This window comes from Euleptes europaea, chromosome 8, assembly GCF_029931775.1.
Source record: "Euleptes europaea isolate rEulEur1 chromosome 8, rEulEur1.hap1, whole genome shotgun sequence".
Taxonomy (NCBI): Eukaryota; Metazoa; Chordata; class Lepidosauria; order Squamata; family Sphaerodactylidae; genus Euleptes; species Euleptes europaea.
In genome coordinates this window covers 29,426,322-29,454,248 of record NC_079319.1, presented here as the reverse complement: position 1 = coordinate 29,454,248, position 27,927 = coordinate 29,426,322, and the positions used below count along the sequence as shown (strand labels likewise).

At 43.0% G+C, this 27,927-nt stretch overlaps 1 protein-coding gene across 1 annotated transcript; it reads right to left on the bottom strand.

Moving 5' to 3' along the window:
- Positions 1-526: 526 nt before the first annotated feature.
- Positions 527-27,927, bottom strand: CALB1 (calbindin 1). Its single transcript, XM_056854395.1, has 11 exons — positions 27,823-27,927; positions 27,274-27,350; positions 20,944-21,018; positions 10,905-10,988; positions 10,754-10,810; positions 5,630-5,707; positions 4,511-4,566; positions 2,548-2,587; positions 2,395-2,448; positions 2,178-2,249; positions 527-675 (listed from the first exon to the last, which is right to left on the bottom strand). The coding sequence occupies exons 1-11, from the start codon at positions 27,902-27,904 to the stop codon at positions 562-564; spliced, it is 789 nt and encodes a 262-aa protein (XP_056710373.1). The 5' UTR covers positions 27,905-27,927; the 3' UTR covers positions 527-561.

The window sequence follows — 27,927 nt, the reverse complement described above, 5'->3', positions numbered from 1 at the left end:
CTTCTTCCTCCTGTGCAAATGTGCCACAGAAACCTGCTATATGTACCACTTGTCATGACTGCTCCACAGATTAATCACCCGTGTCCTGTTTTACACTGACAAGTATTTCTTTGATTCTGAACCGTATGTCTCCATCCATTGTGAAAGGTAGTATAGGTAGGCCACTGACTTAGTGAAGATCTGCTGCTCTTTGCAACAGCCAGTGTCAAAGAACATAACAAGCCAAAATAATCCCAGTTGATTGTTCAGATCTGCTTCCATCCTTCCCCCCACCCATGAATGCACTGACATTTTAATGGTTTGTGTTAAATGAATCAACAGATTGGCCCAAACATAGACACACTCTTTTTATCAGTCTTATAGTTACAAAACCTGTACATTACAAACAGTATAGAAACAAGCTGAAAAGAATGTGCCACATGTCCTGGCTAATTATCTATATGTGCAGTTTTAAATTTACAAGATATAAAAGAAAGTAAAGCCTACTCCCTTATAGTGCACAGTTATTAATATATTTTTTTTAAAGATGTACCACGAGTTAAATGGAAGTATCAATGGACTCTAATTTCCCCCGGTGCAGAGGATAGCAGCAAGATCATTTCGGAAAAGCTTTCCTTTGTCAGATAAGGCCATGATGCTTTTCTTGTATGTTGCAATGTTGTTAATGTCTAATTCCTGTGGGTTTGGGGAGGGGGGAAAAGGAGACAGTGCTTTATTGTCAGTTATCAGTACAGACCAGCAAGTTGTCAGAGCTACATGGAAAGAGGTTATATAGCACTATTTCATCCAGTTTTAATACAGAGAAACAAAGGGTTGGAGCCTACCGACTTTAAGCAAAGGCTGGACAAGCACATGTCAGGGATGCTCTAGGCTGATCCTGCATTAAACAGGTGTTGGACTAGATGGCCTGTATGGCCCCTTCCAACTCTCTGATTCTATTCTATTATTCATGCTAGTGAAAGAGGGAGGAGGAGTTCCTCCCAGGCACTGAAAAGGCTACGCCAGGGAACCCTCACTGTCAGTAGCCATTCAAGACTGGATTAAAGCCTTAGGGATCCAAAGGTATATTCCCACGAGTGGAAGGTTTTCTGTGAGTAGAAAGGCAGCTTTGAATTAACCCTAACAGTGCAGTCCCTCTTCGCCACCAACGAGAGGTTTTTGGGGAGGAGCCTGAAGAGGGTGTGGTTTGGGGAGGGGAGGGACTTCAATGTCATAGAGTCCAATTGCCAAAGTGGCCATTTTCTCCAGGTGAAGTGATCTCTGTTGCCTGGAGATCAGTTTTAATAGCAGAAGATCTCTAGCTACTACCTGGAGGTTGGCAACCCTAACTATAAGTCTCTTTTTAAAACTTGAATTTTCTTTAAAATGCTTTTCTTTTACAGCATAGCAAAAAGCAAACTCATAAATAATAGTAGAAAATAGCAAGTGTCCAGTAGCCCCTTAAAGACTAACAACATTTCTGGCAGGGTATGAGCTTGCATGTGTCACAGCTTTTCTACTGCTACAGACAGACTAACATGGCCATCATCCCATCATCGTAAATGTCATTTATATAATCCAGGTAGAATAGAAAGCCATTGTAATAGGAACACTCTGACAAACAAAAAAATTCCCTGCTTTGCAAAGAGGCCATGATGCCAAGCAAAGAGTCCGTGTGAACCTAAATAAACCCTTCCTCACCCACCAGAGCACAAGTAATACAATTATACATAATAGAATCTGCAGTGCTGAACATTATTTTTAAAAATCTATTTTTACAGCAAAGAACCATCTTTTAATTAACTTGCCATTAGCACGGTATATTTATTTATATTCAGCGTAACCAATAAATGGCTCTCCTACTTTCCAAAAAGGTATTTTCCATTTTCAAACTAGCGGCCACCATTATTCTGTGAATTTGCACAATTGGCCCTGTTCCAACATCTAGTGAGCCAGTGACTGAGCGAAGGAAAGCTGCTTGGGAGGGGGGGAACTGTAGTAAGGGCAAGAATTAGGTGAGACTGAGTGAAAAAGCTGGTTGGGTTCAACTCCATGTATGCTGCCATAAGCTTCTTGGAGAAGAGATGGGGAGAAACGCAATAGATGGATAGAAAATTGACTAATTAGACTGAAGAAAAAAAAACTTTAAAAATACATTTTAAAAGCACCTCTAGCAGAAATAAAACCATTAAAATTACCGATTTGTTCTTTTCACAAAGACTTTTCAGGAAAACTTCTAGTTCAGCTTCATCTATGTAGCCACTTCCATCCTGGGGGGCGGGGAGAAGGAAGAAAGGAAAAGGGCATTTCTGATATTAATTTCAGCCACTTCAGAGTTGAATTATTTCCTTGCCCAGAACGTTTAAGAACACTTCTTTCATGCTGTTTTGCTTTTCAGAAAAGCTGCATACTTACTGAGTCAAATGATTCAAACGCTTTAGAGAATTCGTTTGGACTCATTCTGACACCCTGACATTTAAAAGAAAGATGGTGGTTAGAACGGTTGAGATTGGGGATTGATAAGAATGTAAACAGTACATGCAAACTTTAAAACATGAAACTGCATACCTTAAATTTAAGGAGAAAGTTTTCCTGTACTGGGAGCAATCTTTGGAGAAAACACAAGGGTAGGTCAAACAGTTACTGAGTTATAATTTGAAAGGTATACTACACAAGGTCTACAGGCATATCTGTAGAAAAAACAGAAGAAGTAGCGACCTCCGTGGATACTGAGCAGCAGGTAACTAAAAAGAGCTGCACCCCCCAGTGAATTCTGGGTGGGTAAAATGCTTCTTCAGGGACAGTGCTACTTTTCAAACTTTTGATATCACAATGATTTTATTGCATTTCCTTTGAGTTGTCAAAGAAACATTTCTTGCCATCTTTTGAGGGTCCAATGTGCTTCATTGTGCTGCATCCGAAATACCCGCCCAATCAGAAGGTACTTTTGCTTGTACAAACTGTGTGTTCAGAATTTGTACAAATTTCAGCCTCAAGCTGCAGCCATAAGATCATAAGTACAACCTGCTGGGTTGGACTAGTCGTCCATCTAGGCCAGCATACTCGACCACACAGCAGCCAACCAATTGCCCAGGAGGACCAAACTAACAGAGCATAGAGGTCAAAGCCATCCCGAGATGTTGGTTCCAAGCACTAGTATGGAGGTTTGCTGCCTTTGCATAGTGAGGTTTCTGTTATTCATCATGGCTGGTAACCACTGATGGACCTATTCTCCATGAATCCACCATGAATCTGCCTATCCCCCTTTTAAAGCCCTCAGTGGTGTGAGGGAAGTTCCCACCTGCTCTGCAACCCAGCAGAAGACACCTATTGTCCTGCCATGACTGTGGCTGGAAGAGTAAAGGAGGCTGGACCTCAGGGTAGGGCTACAGCTTATTGGTGGAGCATCTGTTCTGCATGCAGGAAGTCCCTGTTTCAGTCATTGGCATCTCTAGTTAAAAGGGTGAGGTAGTAGGTGATCTGAAAACCTCTAGCCGAGTCCCTGGATAGTCACTGGCACTGCCAGTCAGAGTAGACAACGCTGATTTTCATAGACCAATCAAGGTCTGAGTCAGTATAAAACAGCTTCTTATGTATTTTATGCTGTTTCTGAGGGTCAACTGACTTCTAGGAGCATTTTTGCTGGCATTCAGGCTGAATAAGACAGAGAGAAGGAACAGAGCCATTCAGCAAGTGAAAAATCTACTCATGGTCCTTTGGATTCCACCTACTGGCTTGTTAACCTGCCACTTGCTTCCAATGATGGAGTTCCGCTTCCACTATCAGAAGAACAGGGCAAATCCATCTTCTACGGTGTCTGCCACATCTATTTTTTTCTGTAGACCATGTTTTCCCCTATATGCTGCTGTTGAAGGTCTGCTGACCTCCATGACCTCCCTCATTGAACTATGATAGGAAGAGGAAGTAGGAAAACGCCACAAGATCTCATTGGATAAAGGCCAGTATTTTGTGATCCTTACAATAACATTAGTTGCCCCATATTGCAGAAGTGGGGCAAAGACGGAAAGAGAATGGCTTGCCTAAACCCAACGATGATAAAGTTGATTGTATGTGGCCAAAGGCCATCACAATTCATCATATAGAACACCAAAATAACATTAAAATAACATTAATATAACTTTAAAACAGTCTGACCCCTGAGAAGCTAATAATTAAAAATGTTAAATACCCTAATTAAAAACAGCTTTAGCTCGCATTTTCTTGGCTGCTAAAGCAAAGAGTGAAACCCAACTAGTTAGCTTCTGGCTGAGAAAAGAAATTTGAACTGGGATCTACCCCAGTGCCGCTCAATCTATTCGCCCAAGAGTCATCTTTTTTACTGAATTCTTTTTAAAGAGAGCTGACTCTGAAGAAGAATTTTGCTCCCAGAATGCATGGAGTCTTTGAATCTTATTTTAAGAAGCTATTTCTCAGCACCCATTTTGTTGAGGTTGCCTTTCCCACTTTTCCCCCTTCTACTGATTAGTACAAATCTCCATTTATTTTCTTCATTCTCTTGCTAAATACATACTTGGCCATTTCAGTCAGTTCCAGCTTTCCATCATTGTTTTCATCAAACATCCGGAGCTGAAAGGACAGAGGGGAAGTTGTATGAACTTTTTTTTTGCCAGATACACAAAAATAATTCACTAAGACAGTCTTCAAATCCTAGCCATTTGCTAATTAAGTGCAATATTGGAATTAAATTACGTGAAATCTATTCAGTTGGCTATTTAATATTTTTCCCACAGCCAAACACGTTCATGTCACTGAAAATCAGACATTAAAAAGAACTGATTTGTGTGATTATGCAAAAAAAAAAAAAAACCCACAAATAATTCTTCTTAAGACTGTTGTGTCAAAAGTACACTGAACCAGAGTTAGGGAGCTACCTTATGTATATGAACTGCTTAAGCACAGGAGGATTCTCCTTTTCCACAAAGAACAATCCCTCAGGCAATGCATGCTATAATTTAAACCCAAGTTTCAATCCACCTGTACCAGTGATGCTGAGTACTGCATGAGAGCCTGAACATTCCTACTGAAACACATGGAGGCCTACAGCAGCATCTGCTAGATTTTTCCCAGTTATAATTTCCAAGGCCTTTGTATCCGAATTCCTCTTTTTGCTCCCCAATCAGAGTTGCCAGATCCATCGGGGCCACTGATGGGGGTTGGGAGGGTAGGGTTGTCTAATCCAGGTTGGGAAACTGGAGATTTTTGGGGCGGAGCCTGAGGAGGGCTGGGTTTGGGGAGGGACTTCAATGCCATAGAGTTCAATTGCCAAAGCGGCCATGTTCTCCAGGTGAACTGATCTCTATCAACTATTACAACAGTTGTAATAGCAGGATATCTCCAGCTGGTGCCTGGAGGTTAGCAACCCTAGGTACAATGCCGTAAAGTCTATCCTCCAACGCATTTAGTTTCTGCAGGAAAACTGATCTCTGTAGGCTAGAGATGAGCTGTAATTCCGGGGGATCCCCAGGTCCCACCTGGAGGCAGGCAACCCCATCCCCAATGCCCCTGAAACCTAGACAGCCTTGAGGGGGAGTAATGAAAAAGGACCACAGAAAGACCTGCCCAAATATCTTAGCATTGTCCAAAAACGTAGTAGGGCTGTATTTCCATGAATGAAATTGCCCAGTCTTACCATGATGTCTGTGTATTCTGACAGCTTTGAATCATCAATCTGCTTATTTGCTTTCTGTAGCAAGTCTTTCAAGAAACCCTGGAATAAAATAGAAATGTCAAAAATCAAATCATTTGCCTGGTTTGCCTTGAGGATGAGATCTGTTTGTTGAATTTCATGAACAATTACCAATGTGCAAGTTTACTCTGTTCTTCCACGATTAAATCTTGCATTTTTGCCCAATTAAACAATAGTAAAGAACAAAGTTATGTGTTTATTTAGAATTAACACAGAGATATCAAGATCAGTCTTTTAGGCACTGACTGCAGTTTGGAGTCTCTTGGTTGCACAATATGGCGTGCACATAGTTGGGGAGGCCACTACTCTGAAACAGCAGCTTCCATTCCACATAGGGTTGCCAACCTCCAGGTGGTGGCTGGGAATCTCCCACTATTACAACTGATCTCCAGCTGACAGAGATCAGTTCCCCTGGAGAAAATTGCCACTTTGGCCATTGGACACTATGGCATTGAAGTCCCTCCCCTCTCCAAACCCCACCCACCCCAAATAATTGCCAACCCAGAGCTGGTAACCCTACATTGCTTTCTACTTGAACCTTGGAGAATCTCCCTTTTGCACATCTTTGAATTGCAGACAGGGCTGCAATTGGGTGCTTAGCAGCTGCCTTTAAAAAAAAACCACAGCAATCAAGGGGAGAACTAAACCTAGTTCTCCACTTCTTCTTTTTTGCTGTCAGGTCACAGCTGACCTATGGCAACCCCATAGGGTTTTCAAGGCACGAGATGCTCAGAGGTGGTTTGCCATTGCCTGCTTCTGCTTCACGACCCTGGCATTTCTAGGAGGTCTCCCATCTAAATACAAGCCAGGGTCAAGGCTGAGAGTGTGTGACTAGCCCAAAGTCACCCAGCAAGCTTCTGTGGCATGAATCGGGATTTGAACCTGAGTTTCCCAGGTCCTGGTCTGACACCTTAACCACTACACCATGCTGGCTCTCCAGTTCTCCACTGCCCCCTCCCAAACAACGGTGTGATGCCATCACCAACTCATGAGGACCATTTGTGAACACCAATTATCTCCATGTAGCTCCAGATGGATTAGCCTAAAAAACTGCATGTTACAGCAGTGCTTGTGTGCACAATTCCCTTTCTAGGCAGCAAAACATGTACAGAAACCCAGCTTTTCATGTGTGTTGGATCGGAGTGAGTAACTTTAACCTTTATTTCCCAGGAAATAAAGATGCTATATACCAGCTGTGCAACAATGGCAAATATGATTTTGTGCTAACTGGAAGCACTTCAGACAGACATTGTATGGAGTATCCATACAAATATCTTTCATGGGTTGGGTTCTCTGCATGCAAAAGAATGCTCCATGGTGGATGCCACATTCCTCCACTGGGGGTGCGCACACTATGAATTCTATCTGTTTGGTCATATACTTTCTCTTTTTCAATGTCTTCTTTCTCCTTTTTGTGTTTCATCCCCCCCCTTTTCCCCTTTCTGCGATCAAACTTATTTTGCCCCAAAGCCTAGGGTCCATGCCAAAAGGCACATTTGTCCTCCAAACATTTCCTCAGAGATTTCTTTTATCAAATCCAAATACAGGCCTTTTATTTATTTCAAGAAGTTTCTATAAAATAGGGCATTTAAATGAAATGCACCATTAGCTTCACTCAGGAAGAGCAGGCTGACATTCTGGTATACTAATGGAATATAATTTCCTGTGGGGAAAACATGAAAGGCTGATCAACAGTTCTACCAGTAGGGGAGGCAGGTGGAGAGGATAGCTCGGGTTCATTATTTTTCTGATTCAATTCTAGACTTCGGCTTTGGGGAAAGACAGGCTGGGCAGAGCTGTCTGGCTTGCATCAGAACTTGCCCATCTAGCTGTTTTCCAGCTCCTAGCTATAATTTTGATTTCTTTGTCTCTGGAGATCTGAATGCTGCTATTCCATATGCTGTTGATGATGGGTTTTACCTCTTCTCCTTTGAAGGCACATTCCATAACAGCAGGTTTTTTTTTTTTTTTTTTTTTGCTAGTTTATCTGATGGAATGAGTAATTTGTTTTGCTGGCCTTAACACACACACACACACACACACACACACACACACTTTTTTTCCACTCTATGAAATGACACTTGTTTCCCCAGCAGATAACTTGACTGTCCTAGTTTAGTGACATTTAAAATTCTTTATTAAGTAAGAAATCTGGAGAGCTTGGGGATTATAAGTGCCTATCAGCTATAAGCAAAATTCACACACCTGTTCTAACCTCTTTATATTATTCTTTGGGGAATTGGGGCTTTTTAAAAAATATTTTGGACCAGAGTTTTTAGCTGATACTGATAACTAGGAAGAGAAAGTTATGGATTTAACAGAGTGGATAAGAACTGTGCTGGAATCAGTGACCGAATTGTAAGCCAGCTGAGTAGGTAAGGACTAATCCCAAGGTCCCATTCCTCAAGTGGGGACTATCAATATGTATTTGCCTCATACCAATTTTGGAGCTTGCCTATTCAAAGGAGGAAAGCAACAGTCAGTCTAGCAACAACATTACATTCAGGCAGTACCAGGTGGATGCACCAATATGGAGCAAACAATACAGGTTAGATTCAAGCCCTAGAAACCAACAGCATTTTCAGGGTATAATATTTCCAGAATCAAAGCTCCCTTTGTCAGTATAGGTTGTGATTCTCAAACAGAGGTGATTGTGAGTTAGCCTTTCTAAAACAAACAGGAAGGAAGGAAGGAAGGAAGGAAGGAAGGAAGGAAGGAAGGAAGGAAGGAAGGAAGGAAGGAAGGAAGAAAGAAAGAAAGAAAGAAAGAAAGAAAGAAAGAAAGAAAGAAAGAAAGAAAGAAAGAAAGAAAGAAAGAAAGAAAGAAAGAAAGAAAGAAAGACCTTTACAAGAAAGAATTTTCACAAAATGGTAAATGGGTGCTTAATTTTCCATAACAAGGCTTCCCATCTACACACGAGAGGAATGGAGGTATAAATTAGGCGTGGTACAAACCAAGACTTGAATGTGTCACCTACAGGCACACTAGATGTGCTGCAATCATTATACTTATTACCTTGTGACAGAAGTCTACTGGCTCATTATACAATATACCAAGTATATACAGCTCAGTTAGGGCTGTCTTTTCCCAAAGTCACAGCATGATCCAGGTGCATATAGGCAATTTTCTGAATGCAGAACTGAACATGATTGTACTAGATGGATAGATTGGTAGATGGACTCTCAGTCCATCTATCCTATCCATCTGTTCTAAATGGTCCACCTTTCCTAGTACTGCCTGCTCTGACTAGCAGAGGTTCCTCAACGTTTTTGTCAAAATGGCCCTGCTCTGTTTAAACTGGAGATGCCAGGGGTTGATTCCAGGACCTTGTACACACAGAACGCACCTTGTACCACAGAGCTATAGGATCTGTCATTCTGTTACACAATTATCAACACACTTGTTGGCTTCAATAGAGTGACTAACAAAGTGAACAACCTTTCTCTGAGCTCTTGGTTCCACACAGCCTGTGCCAAATTCTGCGCCCCACCTTCAGAAGAAGGGGTGGCACATTTGGGAGGCTTCTGAAGGTCTATTGCTGATGTTTCACAAAATAATCAACAACATATATTCAATACTGGCTTAGTTACAGTAGAAATTTACAGCATTTTTACTGAAAGCTGTTTTTGTAAAAGCTATTATTCAGGATCCATCTCTGAGCCTTCAGGAGTTGTTGTGTCATTCTTTCCACAGCAGCTTCTCTTCTCTTCCTCTTTTATGAGAGAGAGAGAGAGAGAGAGAGAGAGAGAGAGAGAGAGAGAGAGAGAGAGAGAGAGAGAGAGAGAGAGGCACATGGGCCCTGGATGAGAAAATGACAGCACCACCACCCTTTCCCATCTGTCTGTTCTCATCCTCCTTCATGCATGCACACGTACACCTTTGCTGTGGGTGGGAAAGGCATGTGCTACTGACTCTTTCCCCCTGCATCAAAGTTGCTGTTTTCCTCTTCCAGGGAAACACAGAGGTACATTCCCCCCTCTGCCACAGGGCCAGTTACAATGAGGGGTGCCTTAGAAAAACAGTGGAGGAAAGGTTTCCCCACCTGAGCAGTGCACACTTTGCTCTGAAACATGTTACTGGTAGAAGCTGCCATTCTGTTACTGGTTGCATCCACCAAGCCGCCATTTTGTGACTAGTACATCTACCCAGACAGGCAGCAGATTCCAGGGTCTCAGGTTGAGGTATTTAGTATCACCAGTTACCTTTTTATACTAGAGATGCCAAGGATTGAATCTAAGACCTGCCTGACAAGCAGATTCCCTACCACTGAGCCACTGCCCTCCCCATGGTAGTTCCCTAGACTCTTGGGGGAAAAGTAGCTCCCAGAAGCATAGGAGAAGATCCTACCACTCCACTGGGCAAAGTTTATTTATTTATTTATTTATACCCTGCTTTTTCCTCTTAGCTCAAGTTTGAAGCCTTCCTCTCATCTAAGGAGCCTCACTCTGAATTGACTGTTTGTTTGAATAGGGGAAAATTCAGTCTTGCATTTCCATACCTGCAGTCTGAGATGGTAAAGTCAAAGAACAGCAACCACGTTCTGAGCTGTTTGTCTAGAGAACCTCTCTATTAAGCCAAAAACGGCTTTAGCAGGAGCAAATTGATCAAAATCCAATGCTAAAGCAATGTGCAATTCTGTTAAAAAGCTTCTTTGAAAGCAAAATTAATGGCATCCAGTTAATGCTTTTGTACGCTTCAGGAGAAAAAAACCAGTATTAATTCTAGATCTGAATATATACACCCATCTGTCTAATCTAAATACAATAGAAATTCCCTCTCCCCTTGTATCGCATTAGTATCTCTGAGATCCACAGGAAATGCTTTCATAAGAACATAAGAAAAGCCATGCTGGATCAGACCAAGGCCCATCAAGTCCAGCAGTCTGTTCACACAGTGGCCAACCAGGTGCCTCTAGGAAGCCCACAAAGAAGCCACCTTTGCATCTGATTCAGATAGCAAGAGTGCTAAGAAGTCTCTTTCAAAATCATTACAAGACTACTGTGGACCAAGCTTTCAGAGTTAAGCTGCCTCTAGGTGGCTTAAATTGTGACATAGATAATTTCTTACCTTAAGCTCTTCAGCATCCATGTAGCCACTGTGGTCACTATCATATTTTCTCCAAGTCTGGAAATGAGAAGTTTAGACATTTTAAAAAATCACACAAAAAAATTTCTTGATAATTTAAACTTTACAAAAGGGGAGGTTTGTGCATATTTACCTGCATGAAATCTTCACTTGATTTCAGCTGCTGGCACCTAAAGAATAGGAGGAAGTTTTCTTCTGTGGGTAAGATCTGAGCAAGCTGCAAAAGAATGTTTAAATATGGTTTTAAATTGCTATATACAGTCAAGGAGAAATTATAGCTACTGTTATCAGAAGGAATTATAAACTTAGTTGTGGTCAACTTACTTCAGGAGCAATCCTAAACACGGATTTTTAGAAATAAATTCAATTTTGCTCCTTGGAGCATGCTCCCAAAAAGGTGTTCTTAGGAGAGCAGCCTTAGATATTGTTTATCAGTAGTTCGTAGATCCTGGACTTCGCACACCAGGGTCTTCTCCTACGCAGGGCCCATTGAAATAAACTGGAGTTATACAAGGACATGACAATGAAGTGTTCTGTGTTGTATAGGGTTGCCAGGTCCCACTTTGCCACCGGCGGGAGATTTTGGGGGCGGAGCTTGGGGAGGGCGAGGTTCGGGGAGGGGAGAGACTTCAATGCCATAGATTCCAATTGCTAAAGCGGCCATTTTCTCCAGGTGAACTGATCTCTATCGGCTGGAGATCAGCTGTAATAGCAGGAGATCTCCAGCTACTACCTGGAGGTTGACAACCCTAGTGTTGAAAGACCCTGAAAAGGAACAATATATTTTTGCAGAAGGAGTTGTGGTGCTTTTCAGGGGAGGGGGAATTGTGTGTGTGTGTATGTGTATGTTTAAAAGCTCTACATATTTTTGTTTTTGAAATATGGTAACAATGCAGACATTTTCAATGAAGTTTTCATTAGTGAAAAGCCTACCGATGGAAAGATATTTAATGCTGATTTTTTCTTTCAAAAAGATGAAAATAAAAGCCCTACTTTTTACCGGCTACTTTCTTACTAATGGATTCAGCCAGCTGTGGACAATAGCAGGATGGGGATGAGAGAGAGATAGAGAGAGAGAGAGAAAGAGAGAGAGGATCCTCATTGTATTCCAAGGTTCTTTTACATTATACGTTTTTGACAGCAGATTATGGCTTTGGATCTGCCGCTTCTGTAGCAGAACAGGAAGTACCTCACAATTCTCCCCCCCCAGCTCACAGAAGCAGCCCATTATAGCCTCTAAAACATACACACTTTTGCTTTAACCCTTTAAAACCATATTAAAAAGCAACATCAACTATCACTGCCGTCGTGAAAACCTCAAGGAAAATGTCCACATTATTACTACATTTGTTAAAAGAACAATATGTTGAGAAATGTTTAATTTATTTATTTAGGGACATTATATGCTGCCTTTCCAGGGTCCTACTCACGGTGCATTTAGAAGAACAAACAATACCATAAAAGCATAAAAACGTCATACATCGTCAATATACAAACAAAACATCTTCCCCACGGTTGCCACTAAAAGTGTAAAACCTTGTGTGTTACTAATGGAGTAGGATGCAAACATTCAATTTTAGACATTCTCTGTTTCCTGGCCCTTCCCTACCAATGTTATGTCCCAAAATGTCCCTGGGTGACTACTGTTTAAGTTTTGAGCTTAATGGTTTCATGAGCCAGTGTGGCATAGCGATTAGAGTGTCAGACTAGAATCCGGGAGATCCAAATTCGAATCCCCCCTCTGCCATGGAAGAATGCTAACTAACCTTGGGCCAGTCACACACTCCCAGCCTTACCTTCGTCACAGAAAGTTGGGGGTATAAATGAAACAATACATTAATAAATAAAAAAGCATCATGTCTGTTCTTTTCTCCCTTGTCCCAGCCCCATTTTCCCCCAAAGGCCCCTCTCTGCCTGTTGTGTTGACTTGAACTTGGTAGCTGCAGTACACAAAACCTTTGGTTGTCTTTTCATCCATGGGCTCTTGCTGTAACACAGTTGGGTGAGTGAGGAATAAAATGTCTGCCTTCCCAGGGTTATCATTGCCAAGGGTTTGTTATGAGCACCATTTTGAATGGGCCACCTGCGTTTGCTCTCCTTCAAGAATCATTTCTCATTTTTAAAATGAAATGTATCCATGGGAAAGAGAGATGTGAACCCGAGACTATTACAATATTGGGTAACACAATATTAGCCCTAAGAGCTTCATTTCTTTATCTAAATCAACAAGAGAACTTGAAACAGATGCCTACGTTTCATGCATGGGAACAAAACACGCTCTTATAACACTGAGGCAAATTAATACTCTGGCAAACTGAAATAACATTCTAGCTACTTAATGGATTTCTTTCATAATTGGGATTTTAAATTTTGTATTTTCTGTTTCACGTTTTGCTAAATGTGTAATCCAGCTAAGGAATAAATCCATTCTTCCACATTAATGTACTGCTGACTCCAATGTTTATCATTGTTTTGGAAGAAATTTGCTCAAGACCAACCTTTCTCCTCTGTATTTTTAAAAGTTACTGCTGTCAGACAGGGCTGAGGAGGAAAATGCACATTCATTTAAAGGAGAAGAGAGCTCAGGGAGACTTCTAATTTATGAGCAAAGACCGCCCCATCCCACCTTCAAAGAAGTAAAGGGAGGGGTCGATTTTGGCTGCAGGTCGCGGGAAAAGAGAGCCAGTCCCCGTTCATTCGCGGGCCTGATGTATGAAGAGGGGCCGGACAAGGGAAGGGGCTTATAAGGTCTGGGTCAAGCCGAACCACACGTGACGGCTCAGAGCTCTGAGCCAGGGTGGTCTTGCCCTAGGAACGGTGATGCACAAAAAAGAGGAGGCCTGACTCCAGCATCCCGACAATTGCCTGCAGTGCAATTTGTTCGGGGGGATGTTTTTGGCTTGTGTGCGCTGCAGATCCCTCTTGAACAATAACATTAAAGTTGGTCCTTTGATTATCCCAGCTCTGGTGTCACCTCTCGTTATTACGCATCCACGGACAAATACTCTTGTGTCACATTTTTTATTATCCCTCCCTGCCTCCAATAGCTCAGGGCAACGTGCTGGATTCCTCTCCTCCCTCATTTGACCCTCATAACCCTGTGAGGTAGGTTAGGCCATGTGAGAGTAGGATTGCCAACCTCCAAGTGGTGGCTGGAGATCTCCTGGGATTTCAACTGATCTCCAGGCAACAGAGATCAGTTCACCTGGAGAAAATGGCTGCTTTGGAGGGGGGACTCTATAGCATTATACCCCACTGAAGGTCTCTCCCCTCTCCAAACCCTGCCCTCCTCAGACTCCCCATCCCCCCAAAAAATCTCCGGGTGTTTCACAACCGAGAGCTGACAACCCTACATGAGAATGATTAGTCTAAGGTCACCTCCAGTGACCTAAACAGAGCTACCACTGAAGACAATGGGTCTAGAAGGGTGAAACTCTGCTTAGCATAGAACTGCTAATAAGCATCACTGTTGAGCAGGGAGTTGCACCTGGGTCTCCCCAAACCTGATCAGACACATGTAAGCACTACATCATACAGCCTGCCCCAACATAGTTCCACACTAGGGTTGACAGGTCCCTCTTCGCCACTGGTGGGATGTTTTTGGGGCAGAGCCTGAGAAGGGCGGGGTTTGGGGAGGGGAGGGACTTCAATTGCCAAAGCGGCCGTTTTCTCCAGGGGAACTGATCTCTATCAGCTGGAGATCAGTTGTAATAGCAGGAGATCGCCAGCTAGTACCTGGTGGTTGGCAACCCTAAGTCCCACTTACAACCAGTGCCGGATTTACATATGAGCTAAACAAGCTATAGCTTAGGGCCCCACTCTCTTGGGGCCCCCAAAAAAATTAAAGGAAAAAAAACCTGGATGTACATTTCCAAAATATAAGATAAAAAACAAATAAAATAAAACCTACATACAGCAACAGTGTTTTGTGTTGTGTAGGCTCCTATGATGTAAGTAATGGGCCCCGCCTGCTAGCCTTCTCTCTAAAATATCACTATTAGGTCCATAAATTACCATATAGCATATATTCAACACAAAAAACAGCAACAATTTGTTGTTGACAAAGGACAGCTGGACATATAAAGGGCCCCATTACCATCAATAGCTTAGGGCCTCATCAAACCTAAATCCGACCCTGCTTACAACCCACTCCTAATAAGGTTTACTTGGGAGCAGCACGCTTTCTGTCCAACCACTTTTGAGCGCAGGAAAAATTATGTTCTAAATGTTTTAAATAAATAAAAGGAGGTGGTGTTTATTCTGAAGAAAATTTCACTGAGCTCAATGGTCCTCAGTCTCAACTTGTGTGCAGAGAATGTCAGCCTTTCAACTGCTCTGTAAGTGCAACTCTCATTGAGGATGGTGGGGTATGATTATAGGTGAGAAACCCACAATTCCAAGACCAGTGTTTATGTCTGCAGCTGCCTGGACCAGTGATTATATACAAAAATGTGTCACTTGGAACTGAGCTGCAATTCAGCGCTATCATTTGGAAGTAGTTTTAGGAATCAATACGTGGTTTCAAAAGTTATTCAGAGGGGGAAATGGCACAAAAGTTGTGCAACATTTCCTGAAGGCATTGCTTAATTCTCCTCGGGAATCATGGATCCAAGGCCAAGTTTGCTTTAAGGACCAACAGCCCATTCAACAGGATTAAAGAACAACCCTAAACAAGCCTACTCAGAATCCTACTCTATTTAATGCAGCTTACTCCCAGGAAAGCGCTCTTAGGATGGCACTGTTAGACTGAAGTAACTCTGCATAGCACTGCACTGAAAGCCTATCTTAGCCATAATTTTGAAGATCTGCTTTAAAAAGCTTTCTTACAAACAGAAATGAAATATTGCCCTGAATGTATTTCACCAAGGACATTTTCAATGCAATCCTATGCAGAGTTACTCTAGTAACTCTGCATAGGATTGCACAGTATTGGTTGAGTTTTAAAGTTCAAAGCTTTCCTCCAATGGCTGAGGCTCTTCCAAAGGAAGAATACTCCATGTGCGGGTAGAAGGCTTCAAACTGTGCTGAGCTGATAGTACTATTTCCCAGAATACATCAGGTCCTGGCACTGCTCCAGAAACACACCTGCCCCAAGTGAAACCAGAGCACTAGCTCAGGTCCCAATTGGGGCCAAATCCTGCCCTATCGCTAATAAAAGAAAACGTCCCTCCCCTCCCCAATCCCTGCCCCCCTCAGGTTCCGCCCCAAAAATCTCCAGGTATTTCCCAACCCGGAGCCAGCAACCCTACCTGTGCTTAGGGTTGCCAGGTCCTTCTTTGCCATCGGTGGGAGGTTTTTGGGGCGGAGCGTGAGGAGGGTGAGGTTTGGGGAGGGGAGGGACTTCAATGCCATAGAGTCCAATGGCCAAAGTGGCCATTTTCTCCAGGTGAACTGACCTCTATTGGCTGGAGATCAGTTGTAATAGCAGGAGATCTCAAGCTACAACCTGGAGGTTGGCAACCCTACCAGTGAGCCATTTTTGCACTCCCCAGAGGGAGCAAAATCCAGGGGCTTAGTGAGAACTTTTTGGTCCATCAAGCAACATGCAGACCACCAGCCACTTAAGGCAGCCTTCCAAATGTTAAATAATATTGTGCGAGTCTGGGATTGCAAGAAGAATGGGATTGCCAGACACGAATGTGTCAAAAGACACATGAGGCCTGGGCAGATAGCAAATTGTAGAGGCCTACAGTGCCAGGAAAGAGTTATTTCTAGAGTCAATTCATTAATCTATGCCTCAATGATTTTTCTTTTATTTATTTTCACTATTTTATGTTGATTACTAAATGAAGCTTTCTTGATTTACATTCTCTTTTTCTGTGTATGGAGAGAAAGCAAAAAAGCTACTAGGCCACGCCACATGATAACTCTCCTCCTTGTGCCCATAGGAATGTGCCTCATTTGAACATGAAATAATTGAAGCCTGAATATGTTAAAAGGATGAGCTTTTGAAGCACAATTTCAATGTAACCAGTGGAGTGTGGAGGAGGAGAGCTTTTTAGAGGAACACATAGCCCCGTCTGACTCCATACATTAGCTAGGGGCACTGGATAAAAGCTCAGGAACGTACCATACTAATGTGCACTCTTGAAGATGTTCTTAAAACCCCTCTTAACTTAAAAAGCAGTGCTGAAAATGTACTCTGTGAAGCCATTCAAGTGCCTCTTTGTTATTTCAATAGCTCTTATCACAAGATCAGTTAAGATTTTGATGATCCCGGAAGCCATCTTTGTCTGGATTCCCCACCCCCACACAAAAAATCAGAAGACAAAATGATTAAAAAAATGAAAAGAAAGAGAAAGACGGACTCCTCAGGTGCCGCTTTTAGTTTGTCTCATTTTCCACTAGCCAATAAAGGGTTAGGAGCCCCGTGGCGCAGAGTGGTAAGCTGCAGTACTGCAGTCAAAAGCTCTGCTCACGACCTGAGTTTGATCCCAACGAAAGTCGGTTTCAGGTAGCCGGCTCAAGGTTGACTCAGCCTTCCATCCTTCCGAGGTCGGTGAAATGAGTACCCAGCTTGCTGGGGGTAAAGGGAAGATGACTGGGGAAGGCACTGGCAAACCACCCCGTAAACAAAGTCTGCCTAGTAAACATCAGGATGTGACATCACCCCATGGGTCAGGAATGACCCGGTGCTTGCACAGGGGACCTTTACCTTTAATAAAGGGTTATTTTATTAATGACCGAGCAATTGTGATGCTATGCAAGCTTACATGAAAGTAAGTCCTACACAGTTCAGTGAAATTTAGTCTCATGAAATTGTGCAAAGGTGAGTACTCTTAGTTCTAGGCAGGGCTATTTTTGTGATGGTACTCACCACTAATGAGTACCAGCACTTTTTTTCAGGGATCTCCCAAGGAGAATTGGTGGGAACTGATGCAACCATATACATAAGTCCTGGTACCATTTTTTTATCCCAAAAAACCAAAAAACACTGGTTCTAGGACTTGATGTCCCATTACACTGTTTATAAAATGGGTTTAGTTGTACTTAGCAACTCCTCATGGTTTGTATTATAACCATTACATCTTTTTGAAGAGAGAGGCAAAAGTGATGGAATAAAATGCATGTGTTTTGTTCTTTGAGGCTTTATTCCCACCTTTTGTTTTCTGTTGTCCCAGAAGGTCGGACCAGAACCAACAGGTTGAAATTGTAGTATGCCAATAAAGGTATTTGAATTTGAAATTAAATCAAAAGAGTTTCCTTCTAGACATTAGGAAGAATTTTCTAACAATCAGAGAGCGGTTCCTCAGTGGAACAGGCTTCCTCGGGAGGTGGTAAGCTCTCCTTCCCTGGAGGTTTTTAAGAAGCGGTTAGATGGCCATCTGTCAGCAATGCTGATTCTATGACCTTAAGCAGATGATGAGAGGGAGGGCATCTTAGCCATCTTCTGAGCATGGAGTAGGGGTCACTGGGGTGTGTGTTTGTGTGTGGGGGAGAGGTAGTTGTGAATTTCCTGCATTGTGAAGGTTGGACTAAATGACCCTGGTGGTCCCTTCCAACTCTATTATTCTGATTCTATGATTTGTTGTAATTCTCTTTTTTACAGTCCCATTCTTTTTTCCTTAAAAAAAAAAAAGGATCGGTTTTGCTACTGGAGCCAACCTCTCTTCCTATCTGTGTAATATTTGAATTTGCTGTGAGCGTGGGCTTTCAGAAGGCTGCACCATTTACTTATTAAAAATAAGTACACAATCCTTCAAGTTTAATTACAGTATTTCACATGCACAATTCCCATAAAGTCTAATTCTGTACATGTTTACTTGGGCATCAATATGTGTGTGTGTGTGTTAAGTGCCGTCAAGTCGCTTCTGACTCATGGCGACCCTATGAATGAAAGTCCTCCAAAATGTCCTGTCTTTGACAGCCTTGCTCAGATCTTGCAAATTGGGCATCAATATACGGTACATGAGTTCAATGTGACTGACTGTGAGTTACCTGTGCATAAAATTACAGTTTATATCTTAGAATGCATGGGCTTGTTACCAAAATATTCAGATTTCCATCAGCAACTAGAGACTTGATACTTAACTCCCCTATTTACTTACAGGAACAGATACTGAGAACGCTCATCAAATCTAGTGGGCCAATTACAGTGGTCAAGAATAAACCCCATGTGATTTGACCAATATCACATGACAAATGACAGCAGTAAAAACTAGAATCCTGAATTTACATTTTCCTGTACTGTCAGAAGGAATATCATGTTTCTGGGATCTGCAATCAAACATATTTTAACTAAGAAAGGGTTTGCCAAAAAGAAACACCCCCTTTTTATTATTATTATTCAGTTTTACAGAATCTTTAAAAAAGATTATATTACTGATTAACAGCTCAAGGTGACAAAGTATAGCACACACACCTTCCAACATATGGTCTCAATCCAGTCAAAATTCAGCACATTTAGGTCCTATTGATTTCAGTGGAAGAGTGAAGCATGTTCTCAACTGAAATAAATAGGATTTAGAAGTGTTGCACTTGACAGGATGACGTTCAGTGATTGACAAGACTGAACCATAACAAGAATAAAAGCTAGTATCCCACTTGGGAACCTGTGGACATTGCTGTGGCTTAATAGTGTACCTTTGTGGACTTCGTTATATTCTGGAATTACCATTACATGGATGAGATAATATGGGGCTGAAGAAACCAAGGTGAAACGGCCGTCCCCCATCTTTGGATTTATATTCACTGGATTCATACCAGATGAACATATTATACAATTGGAACCAACCAACTTTGATAGACTTAAGAAGAGGACTTTTTTGCCTGGTTATTCTATAATCCATGTATATATTGTACATTGTGTAGTCACTGCTGTTAGGTCTATTTGTCTCACACTGCTGTCTTTGATGTTTTGCACTTATTAACATTTGCATTTTTGCTACTTGGCTCTGTGCATTTGTGTACCTTTCACCCGTACTAATTTCCAAACCATATGGTATAGGCACGGGAGTGCTTTTGTTTTGTTTATATTGATGAACCTCCAGGTAGTAGCTGGAGATCTCCTGCTATTACAACTGATCTCCAGCCGATAGAGATCAGTTCCCCTGGAGAAAATGGCTGCTTTGGCAATTGGACTCTACGGCATTGAAGCCCCGCCCCAAACCCCACCCTCCTCAGGCTCCACCCCAAAAACCTCCTGCTGGTGGCAAAGAGGGACCTGGAAACCCTAGGTCAGGGGTGGGGAACCTCAGGCCCGGGGGCTGTATGTGGCCCCCGAGGACATTTTTTGTGGCTCTCCGGAGCTCCGGGGCCCTGCGGCAGAGGTGGGGCACAGGGCGGCCCTCCCAGAGGGTGTTCCTGGCTTACAGCAGCGCTGCGGCGCCCTTTGGACCTCCTCTCGCCGACTGTCGGCTGTTGAGCAGCGAGAGGGAGGGGGAAAGAGGCTGGCGGCTCCCGGCAGCAGAGCATGCATGCAGGAGCCGATCGGGCTTCGGGGGGGGGGCTTTTGTGGACTCTGGGGAGGAGAGGGCATGGAGACTGGGGCCCAGTCGCACGGGGCCAGCATGCGCGGGTGTGTGTGTGTGTGTGTGTGTGTGTGTGGGGAGGCTTTTATCTCTTTTCTTCCTCTTCTTCTGTCACTCTTTCTCCTTTCTCTCCCTCTCTTTCTCCCTCTTTTTCTGTCTCTTTCTTTGTCTCCCTCCATCCTTTTCTTTGTCTCCCTCCGTCCTTTTCTTTGTCTCCCTCCGTCCTTTTCTTTCTTTCTCCCTCTCTCTCCATTTCTTTCTCCCTTTCTCCCTCCCTCCCTTTTCCTCTTTCTCTGTCTTCCTTCCTCCCTTGCCGATCGACTGTGGGCTGTGCCCGCCTGGCACCTCGTTTGCTCGGGCCCACTGCTGGCTGCCCTTCTGCCTGGGAGGGGGGAGTGGGGGCACCCTGCAGGCCTTCTCTGTGTGGCCTCCCCTGGGGTTGCCAACCTCCAGGTGGTGGCTGGAGACCTGGCAACCCTAGCCTCTTCCCCCCCACACTGGGAGATCTACACCTGGTATGGCCCCTGAATGATGTCATAAATGTGCAAATGGCCCTTGACAGGAAAAAGGTTCCCCACCCCTGCCCTAGGTAGTCAGCAGGGAGAGTGGAGGGACCTTACTGGAGCAACCAGGCAGAGAGGCAGCAGCATCAACGTACACAGAATATGCCTGAAGAGACATTAAATCAAAAAGCTTTCTTACCTCTACTATTCCTATTTTTCCTTCAGAACTCTTCCCAAACTGGTCCACAAATTTTTTCATTTCCGGGGTTAGATCCTATAAATGTAACAGTACAGTGACTATTATTTGAAGTAAGCACACTTAGGAAGACATCTTAAGAGGGCTACTCAGAAGTAAGTCCCACATTATTCACTGGGGCTTCCTTACTCCCAGGAAAGAGGATTGTAAAGGTATAAACTACAGTTCAATCTACTGCAGGAAGCTTTTCTGCACAAAGTCCTATGAAATGTACATAACTTCCTAGCACAGAGTATTCAAAAACATTAAAAATAGTGATCCAGAATTAATTAGGAATAATTAGGAACTATTCTGCTGGTTCTGTCAGATCAAGCATCAAGTGACATTCTGAAATAAAGAAAAGTATCAAGTGTAGAAACTTGTGAGAATCAGGTCAGAATCCCACCTTTTGGATTCTGCAGAATCTTCACTTATGATTATTGTATTTGAATATATACATAATGTTAGAAAAATCAGGTTTCTTCTTTTTTATAATCAGCCAGGAATACTAAAATCATCCAGTCATGATGGCCTTCTCCCTCCCACAAAGAGAGAGCAATGAGAGGCTTATGCTTGTTTTCAGAGATAACATCTTATAACTAAAGCTGATTGGCTGTGGGGTGCCATGTTTACATGTGTGATCTCTCACTGCACAAGACCACACACTGAAAAAACCCTTTCAGGTTTTGCTTTAATTTCATACATTTTAAGTAACATCATATTAGGGAAACCAGCTATGAAGAGGTTAAAAAAATGTGAAAAAGAGTTGAAGAAGCTTTTCATGGGTGTCCCAATTGCAATAGTAAATGTTTTAAAAGGCTATGCCAGTATCAAATTTCTTTCATTCATTCATAAAATACTGAGAACAAAAATAGAGATTCACAGGATTACAAAGAATGCCCAAAATATGCTGACTGCAGATTTTCATGTGTGAATGCTGACAATCCCAGATGAATATCTGAAAAGATATGTACATATGTTCACATTCAGATCATTATCAGCATTCATCAGTGTATCTCAAATATTGACCAGGGTTATGAGTACTGAAATGTGAATGGCAACAGTTGAGCCATTTTTGACACTCCCTGGAACATATACATGTTTATGATGCAATGAGCTCCGAAAGATAAGCTCTACTTAATTTTAATACAATTTTTGCCCAATAATAAACTGAACCCTTCCCCCTCCCTTTCCCAGGTCAATCCCCAGCAATGAGACGTTCTTCAAGATGCTCAAAAGAAGATGAATCATGCTCGTATGTGGCTCTTTATCAACTGAGTGCCATTACTGTACAGTCAGAGACTGTGTGAATGTTTACTATGGCCTGCTGAGCTCCAAGGAGACCGCTCCCTAGTAACTGTCTACCAGATGTAGAATTGAAATCTTGGAATGTAGTTCCATTGAATTCATCCACTAAAGTCAGAGATTTGGGTTTTTCATTTTATTCTGGTTTTGTTCTGGATGTAACTGGATTTTTTTTTTACTATCCTTGTAAGCCACCTTGAACCACAAGAAAAGGTGTAATAGTACTGAATCCAATAATCTAAAATAATCACCAAAAAATGATAGTATATTTCAACAGACTAAATAAAAGCCTTCTTGGACAACAAAATGGCATCCAGTTTTCCACTCTGTACAATAGTTCTTTGACTGTGGAATGTTCCATAAATTATTTTGCTTTAAAATGATCTCAAAAGTAAGTATATAGCCAAATTACAAAGAACTGCAGCACTAATTGTAGGGAGAGGCAACCTGAAATAACTATGCCTGTTATGGAGACTTCGCAGTGATTCATTTTGGCCCCACCCATTTCTGGATAAAATTCCCACTGTTAAGTTTAACTTTATAATAGTTAACATTTGGTTTATTCTGGCTTTTGCCATAAATAAATTTATTCATTCATTCAATGTTTGATTTTCTACCATGCCATCCAGCCCACTTCAAGGGACAACACATGTGTGCCAACATTTGCACATGACACAAGCACCATTTTGTTGCACAGACACATTAGAAAGCTCCCCATAAATCTGTGCCACTGTTGTGCACAAATTCCTATGCAGATTGGGAGTGGAGTCTACATTGGCACAAATATTTATGTTGGCACAGATTTTTTTTCAGTGGCATGTTGGAAAATAGCCACCAACTTTTTTGGATCGTCCTGCTGTTTTTTTATCTAATCTGTACACAAGAGCCACTTGAAATGCAACTAAACTAGATTCTTTAATGCATTAATTTGATTTTATATTCAACTCTATCTTGAAGGCATGGGAGCAGAAACAATGAATATTTTAGAACAGAAAAAAAATTAAGCAATGAATATTTAAGGTTGAGAGCCAGTAAATTGGTTAGAGTGCTGGACTAAAACTTGGATGACCTGAGTTCAAATCCCCACTCTACCATAAAATCCTCTAGATGCTCTTGAAATAGTCACTCTCCCCCAGTCTAATCTACCTCGCAGTGTTGTGGTGAAGATAAAATGAATGAGGGGAGAACCAAGTGAGCTACCCTGGGCTTCCTAGAAGAAAGGTGGGGTATAAAACAAACAAACAGATACTTTGGTCCTACACACCAAATCTATGCCAAAACCTAATTTAAAAGAAGGCAAAATTATAATACTAGATGGTGACAAGATTATAGGGGAAGTTAAGTATTTATTTTTTACAGCCTAAACATATGAAAAAAAAGCTGCCACTTCTGTAGTCTGAATGAGATTTTAAATTAAGTGATAGAAGATGCAAGAACAAAAGGAAAAGACATGAAATTTTCTCATATGTGGAGACAAATCAAAATCCCAAAATGTACATGGAATATCCATTGATTTCTCAACTGTTCCTTCTGGCAAAGGACATGACATTCAAAGCCACCAAAACAGTAGTGAGTCAGATAAGTTGTCTGAATTTACTAGATGCTTGTTTGGGGTATTAATCCCTAAATGAAAAAAAATTACTTTTGATTTGGCACATATCCATAATTCAGAAGAAAACTTCAAGGATCAAAGAGGTATGGATGATCCAATGAGAGTTCTGAAATTTGGTGCTCTTCTTTCCAGAAGGTTCCAGAGACCGTCTTTTACAGAAGTAGTCAAACTGAATAAGAACACCCAAGCACTTTCAAAATACAAGTGGGCATACAAGCAGAATCTATTAAAAGGCATAAATGATAACGTGGGTGACACACAAGAATAGACCTATAGGGATTTTGTATGATAGTGTTCTAATTTTTTTAAGTAGGAGTATATTTGACACCAATTTTAAATAGTGGGGAAAAGGGAGAAAGTTTTTATAAATCATACAGGGTAATTTTTGTTGAAAACTTCTAAGGACTTACTAACAGAGCGGATAGAGTACTTCTAAAATAAAATTATTAATCTCATTTTTCTAAGGGATGTACTAATGACTCATACTGCAGAAGATAAAGTGAGCACACACTAGTAAAATGTGTCTGATAAGTCAAGCACTTCACTTGCAAAATAATGGCACATGATTAATGAGACTTAAACATAATTTAGGTCCTTTTAGATCAATCTATACCCGTGTTGGCGAACCTATGGCACGCGTGCCCGACCTGGCACGCGTAGCCCTCTCTGCCGGCACGCGGGTAAGTGGCTCGGGACGGGACCAAAAGTCCAGACGGGCGAGGCAGCGACGGATGGAAGCAGTGGAGAGAGAGCCAGCCCGCTTCCTGAGGGACGGGGTGAGGAACCGGCAAGCCGACAGCCGGGAGAAGACGGAGCGCAGTAGACGCGGCGGCGCGCTGCCGCACCCCAGCTGTAGCCCCGCAGCCCGGTCGCGCCTGCGCCAGTCAGAGGACTTGGCTGGGGGCGTGGGGAGGGGGCAGGATGTTTCAGCCCTAATAAGGTCTTGGGGGCGGGACTAGAGGGAGGGCTGAAACATCCTGCCTCCTCCCCACGCCCCCAGCCAAGTCCTCTGACTGGCGCAGGCGCGACCGGGCGGCGGCAGGATGTTTCAGCCCTCCCTCTAGTCCCGCCCCCAAGACCTTATTAGGGCTGAAACATCCTGCCTCCTCCCCACGCCCCCAGCCAAGTCCTCTGACTGGCGCAGGCGCGACCGGGCGGCGGGGCTACAGCTGGGGTGCGGCAGCGCGCCGCCGCGTCTACTGCGCTCCGTCTTCTCCCGGCTGTCGGCTTGCCGGTTCCTCGCCCCGTCCCTCAGGAAGCGGGCTGGCTCTCTCTCCACTGCTTCCATCCATCGCTGCCTCGCCCGTCTGGACTTTCGGTCCCGTCCCGAGCCACTTACCCGCGTGCCGGCAGAGGAGGCTCCACCCCCACCAAAAGTCGACCACGAAGCCTCTCCTCACCGCCCCATTTCTGGTTTATTCCCCCCACACACACACACACAAGAGAGGTGGTGTGTGAGGTAAAGCGCCACCCTCCCCCTCACAGCGCGGCCGGGTTTTGAATGCGCGCTCGAGGGCCGGCAGCGCCAAGGCGGGCGGCGAGGAGGAGGTCGGAGGTCGGGGCCCGGGGGGGGGGGAAGAAGCAATGTTTGATTCAAAACTCTGCATGGGGGGTTATTGGCCATTTATGAATGGGAGGTTTTGCATTGGATTTGCCATTCAGATGCACATTTTCCCCATCCAGATCCTCAGAACTCAACAATAAGCCCCCCTGCAGAGTTTTTTTTCAGACGGAACCCTCTGAATATAGAGCATTTTTTGCTTCATATATTTGCCTTAGGGTTGCCAGGTGTCTCTCCCTCAATCATTTACCTCTTTTCCTGATGGTTCAGTTACAAATATCAAGTTTCACTTTGAAGAAGAGTTGGTTTTTATATGCCGACTTTCTCTACCACTTAAGGAAGAATCAAACCGGCTTTAAATCACCTTCCCCTCCCCACAACAGATACCCTGGCCATTTATGCATGGTCAGTTTTGATGTTCACTAAAAGCTCTTTTTAAAAATGTGAATTTAAAACTGCCTATTCACGGTCTCGAAGCAAAAGGAGAAATTCCACCCCTCCCACTCGCCTGCTCCTTTGTTCCTGTTTGCATAGCCATTAGCATGTGCATAGCTAACCCGCCGCTGTTATTTTGCATGGTTCCTTCAGGGGGATTCTTCAGGTTAAATTGCCGTGTTGGCACTTTGCTATATATAAGAGGGTTTTGGGTTGCAGTTTGGGCACTCAGTCTCTAAAAGGTTTGCCATCACTGATCTATACAGTTCTAAGATGCTAGCGTAAACATCTAAAAATAATTGTTATCTAGATATGGCACAGAGCCAAGTCTACAACTGTAGCTGAAATTCATATTTTCAGTTGCACAGTTAACTCATACATCATTATAGAACAGCTCAAATGTATTCTAAATTTGGGCTAATGCATAAATATTTTACAAATTCATAAAATGAGGGCTCTCATATTTCAAAATCCACTACATTCTTTCACAATGTACTTTCACCTTCTATTCGGAATGTAAGGCTTAGCCTGACTCAAGAGTTTATTTTATTCTGTTACTTTGAGTGATTTATTCATTCATGAACAAGTCTTCCTTCATATTCTGGCTATTATTCCTTGACTAAGGCATCTTGTTTCTTATTTCACAGCATGCAAACTTAATTAAAAATGCTTTACTCCATTTACAAACTTCTCTTAAAATTACTGACACTTTTACAATTTTAACTCCTAAACAATACACCAATGAATTACCATTTTAAGGTATTCAGGAAAACTTTTTATTCATCTGCACAAGCCCAGATACATCCTACTTCATGCTAATGTTCCAGTATCATAAGCTCAATTAATATCTACTTAGATCTTCGGCAGATCTGTTTATTGGCCACCAAGGGGCAGAAATGTATTTCAGCCCACACATTAAGGATGTAGCTGGCTCATGTTTAATATTCCTTTGCCCCTTCTGTTTAAGGAAATAAACCAACAAATGTTTCTGTGCAAACAATACACTAAGGAACATTTTAAATATTGCTTTCCAAGAATGATTTACTGCAGAACAAAGGTGGGAGTAATTAAAAGTGACTTTGGGAGCAAGGCTAGGCAGGTGGAAGTCTCATGTTATTCAATGGGTCTCACTCCCAAGAAAGTATCTTTAAGAGTGAAGCCTTTGCTAACTAGATTCAATCTCACCCAGATTTCCCTAATTTCACTGCAATGTCCTGCTTTGGGGATGGGTCAGTCCTCTTCCGTTCGTTTGCATCTTCCTCTAGAAGAACATGGGCAGATATCTACCACAGCTACCAGGCTGCTGGCGTTCACAGCAAGATATTTATTTTGCAGTGGAGACCACTCTTTTTTCAAGCTGGGAAAAAAAAATTGGACCTACCAAGCCTGCTTTCTTTCGTGCCTGCTGCAGGTCCTGGATGAGGCTCTGCAGCTCCTTGCCATCCAAGTAGCCACTACCTGAAACACAAAGAGAGAGCGAATGGTGGTTACAGCTGCAGACGGAGCTCCTCGCGTGCAGAGAACGGCATGGCTAGAAGACGCACTGAAAATCACTCCTGCTTCTCAACCAGCTTAAGCTCTTTCGTCCCACTCCCCAAGTGCTGGACACTATTTATTTCTTTTCTTTAAAAAAAAAAAGGGGGGGGGTCTGGAGGCGCTTAAACTTTTAAACGCAGGGCAGGAGGGCGTCCCTTTTGCAAAGCAGGCGACTCCCGAAGCAGCCCGATCCGAGTCTGGTCCACGGACCCTTCCAGCTGCCAACATCGCTACCCTCTCCGTCGTTCCCGAGGACCGGACAAAAAAACTTCTGGCGGCCGCCGGGCAAAAAGTTTCCGGCGCGCAGGAAAGAAGGCGCCCAGCCCACCGCTCCCCTCCACCCCCGCTGCGGTCCCAAGCCGGGACGGGAAAGGAGGAGGCTTAAGGCGGTCACCGTCAGAGTCGTAATGATGCCAGATCTCGAAAAACTGGGCGGCGGAGACCTCCTTTCCTTGCAGGTGAGTTTCCACGGCCATGACGCGCGGCTGGGGCTGGGCTG